Consider the following 3778-nt stretch of genomic DNA (forward strand, 5'->3'; position numbering starts at 1 on the left):
CAGGACTTTGACTGACCAGACACATATGACCTTCAAGCTCCCTATGCCATCAGTGTCAGCATGACTCTCTTCAGGGCTTTTAGATCTTTAGACATATGGCTATGTTACAACCCAACTCTGCAGCACCATTGTCAAATTTGCAGTTGATGCTACTCTGGGGAGGATGAGTTCACCTACATATATGAAGTGGAACAGGTGGCTGCTCCATGAATAATAACACAAACCCAGACCGAGGAGCCCTTTTGTGGATTTCATGAAAGCATTCAACTGGTGGAGAGGGTGCTGAACTTCTGTTTCCCCGAGAGTCAATTTAATTCAGTTCTATTTATTTATATAGTGCCAATTTAAAACATACACTTGAATTCAGATACTTACATGCGCCGAATAAAAAGACACAGACACATTTTTTTTCCTCACTGTCTGAACATAAATCAGATGAAACTTTTTGATTATATTTATTTGGAACACCAATCTGTGGCTTTACTAGACTTTAGAAATACTTTCTGCATGAATACATAGTGCATGAGGTGAGCATGGCATCGCTACATGCACATGAACATGCATATGTGTTCATTATGTTGAGAAAAAGTAAAGATGTACTCAGGAGTACTTCTTCTTTTTTTTTTTTACAATCATAGTAAAATATTTTCACCAACAATATCTAAAATATCTGTTACAGTTTTAAATTCCCAGTTTATTACCATTTTGTTCACAAACATTACTGTTATTTCTAATCAATTCTAATGCAAAGCTTACGACTCTGATACGTCAATGTGTTGGATGAAAAGACGTAGTCTCATGAACCTCTGGGGAAGATTAAATTAATGTGTTAAATATGACATGATTTTGTCACTAAGCAGGTTCCTGTGTAACATCACAAGCTCTTTGCTGATGTTTTAAATGAATTATAAAAAATTTGCAAAACACAGATGAAGGTTGTGTCTAGTTGTTTGATGTTGGCATGGATTTTAAGCTCAGGGCGTCAGGAATTTAAATCAATCTTAGATAACTGCTGAGAATAAAGATGCAACCAAATAAACACGTATTTATCAAAACCGCTCACTCTAGAACAGTTTTGATGAACATTTTTAGAAACATTTTTTCTTAAAATGGCATGAATTGTAAAATAGTCTGAGACTAATCATCATCTATTTGTTGTTTTTGAAAATGTTTTAAAGTAAATCTGACCTTAGACAAGACACATAACTTAAAGTACAATTTCTATCTGCTCTGCTCCGTCTTGCATGAACCTCATGATGTGAGCTCATCTGTTTATCTTCATTGAATGTTTTTCTTAACATGGCAAATTTGATTATCAATATTTATATTTTTAATATTTAATAACCACAAAGACACAGAGGCACATGAAGGCGTTAACTTTAATTTTAGAGTCTGCTCTAAATGTTTTGGTTGACAACATTGATAGAGTAAATAAATGACAGATAAAATACGAGAAAACCAGCAACCCATTTTAAAATATACTCTGATTAAAAATATCAAATTTACACAGTAATTAAAGACCTGGTTGAGTCACTGATCTACATCCTGCATAATTTGAGAAACTTTGCACTCTAATGTTTTTCAAAGCAGTTTTAGGCATATGCGTGACAGAAAATATTTGTGTCAAAAACGTATTTAAAAAAAACTGATCGGTACCGAAACTAGTCCATGCTGAGTGTGCAGTTTGAAAGTCTAATGTTTATTCTGATTTTGTGTGTACACTAATGTAAATACATAAAAAAAAGAAAAAAAAAAGAAATGAAACATGCCTGAATTCATTGTGCATTGTGCAGTGCGGTATCACAACTAGATTGGCTTTGTTGAAGAAGGAAAAGAAAAAGGAGAAGAAATGGTGTCAGTCACTAGAACCTCTGTAATTTTACCTCGCTTGGTGAAAATGATCTGCTCCACAAACATAATTTGGTTGAGTGATGAAATGTATTTTGAGCTTCTGGGATGTCTTAAGTTTTGCTCATGGCATTCTGTCACATACACACTGTCTGCAGTTGGTGTTGGGTGTATTGGTAACATTTTTATGTCTCCTGTTCTGTGATTGTGGGGTCTCTTGGCACAGCCAAAGTGTCTTGATGTTGACTTTCGGCCTCCGTTGTTGGAAGATTTGGTTCTGGTTGGTTATCTTGCGTAAGCTCCACCGTTACTGTTGGGGCATTCAGACGATTCTCTTTATCACATTTCTGCGGCGATCGTGAAGATGGCCGTGGGGAACATCTGGGGGAATGTCTAGGAGAAGGTCGAGCATAAAGCCGAAGCTGCTTCTGCTCCTCCTTTTCGTTCTTCTTCTGCTCATACTCCTCAGCACTGACCACAGGTACCAGCACTTTAGCTGTGTTATTGAACAGGTTGTAATCCACCTTGTAGTGTTTCTTGCTCACCCTGATCATCTCCTGGAAAAGATGACCCCAGAGGATCTCATCTACTGTGTACGATGTCCGTGACTGATGCAGTATGCCAGAGGAGTCATCTATATAGGTGAAGGACACCAATAGTTCAAAGTCTGCTTTTCGCAAATCTTCCAAACTCATCTTATACAATGGGCTTCCTGGTTCAATTCTGTGAGAAATTGTGGTCGGTGTGACCAAGATAATGTCCTTTTGCTGGATGGCCAGGTCTTCATAGGCAATATTGACTTCTCCGGTTGCGTGCACAGTGGTGTAGAGAATCTGAGCACAGGATGAACCCTCCACCATGTGGTGCCTGCGGAAATCCCCGATCCTCCAGGAAAGACACAGATACCCGTCACGGAGGTTGACAACTGCACGGTTGCTGAAGCCAATTGTCTGCGCCCTCTTTCTGGCCGAAGCCATTTTGGCCACCACAATCCCGATGACAAAAGTGTCAATGAAGCAGCTGATGACATCCTGTATGGTGACAATGATGATGGCGATCATGCAGTTCTCAGACATTCCTCTGAAGCCATAACCAATGGTGGTTTGGGTTTCCAGAGAAAAGAGGAAAGCAGCCGTGAAGCTGCGCACCTCATATACACAAGGGTCATTATTGTGGTCTTTGATGTCTCCATGAGCCAAAGCAACGACGAAGAAGAGTATCCCAAAAAAGAGCCAGGAAAGGATGTAAGACGATGCAAAGATCAGGAACATCACCCTCCATCTGATCTCAACTAAGGTGGTAAAGATGTCATTGACAAAGAGCAGCCACTCTTCTGGGACATGCCGAAACACCACGCTACAGCTGCCCTCTTTGCGTATGTAGCGTTGTTTCTTCGAGCGATGTCCATTTTCTGTCTTCACGCTGATGTCTTCAAAGGGGTTCACGGATAGATATTTAGGCATTTTTCAGAGTCTGTGAAGAATACAGAAAAGGGTGTGAATTTTTTTGCCTGACTTGCATCTAACATTGTAAGGCAAGTTTACTTACTACATATAGATCCAGTCATACAAAAGGTAAATCAAGGTATTTACAGGACATCACAGGAAGGAGTAAACATTGAACATTTGTTAGAAGACAAATATTAAAGGCATTGAAGAAGCAAATGTTTCAAACTGTTCATTAGTCAATTTGTGATCAAAAAGTGTCTATAAAACAATAATCTTTCAAGTTCTGAGTTAAAGGAACCATCCATGTTTTTCCACATATAAGGTTTTCAGGGAGTTTTTTTTTTTTTTCCAGAGTTAAGGAGCTTAGAATGTAAATATGGCCTTATATTTACAGTAGAAATATTAAAGTATGTATTTGTAATAGAGAGAGGTTTCCAGTCACTCACAATCACATAATTCACATAGAGTAGACTTTAAATCAT

General features: G+C 38.4%; 1 protein-coding gene across 1 annotated transcript; it reads right to left on the minus strand.

Annotated features, from left to right (window-relative positions):
• Positions 1–1361: 1361 nt before the first annotated feature.
• On the minus strand, positions 1362–3333 carry LOC106943855 (inward rectifier potassium channel 16-like). Its single transcript, XM_015027146.1, has one exon. It carries the CDS (start codon positions 3309–3311, stop codon positions 2034–2036), a length of 1278 nt encoding a protein of 425 aa, XP_014882632.1. The 5' UTR covers positions 3312–3333; the 3' UTR covers positions 1362–2033.
• Between the last annotated feature and the right edge of the window lie 445 nt (positions 3334–3778).

Source organism: Poecilia latipinna, unplaced genomic scaffold (assembly GCF_001443285.1).
Source record: "Poecilia latipinna isolate Pla-1442-1.1 unplaced genomic scaffold, P_latipinna-1.0 Scaffold6252, whole genome shotgun sequence".
In the NCBI taxonomy this organism is placed as follows: Eukaryota; Metazoa; Chordata; class Actinopteri; order Cyprinodontiformes; family Poeciliidae; genus Poecilia; species Poecilia latipinna.

Excerpts from the sequence above, each read along its gene's own strand:
- LOC106943855 (XM_015027146.1), bottom strand. The coding sequence starts at position 3,311 with ATGCCTAAATATCTATCCGTGAACCCCTTTGAAGACATCAGCGTGAAG.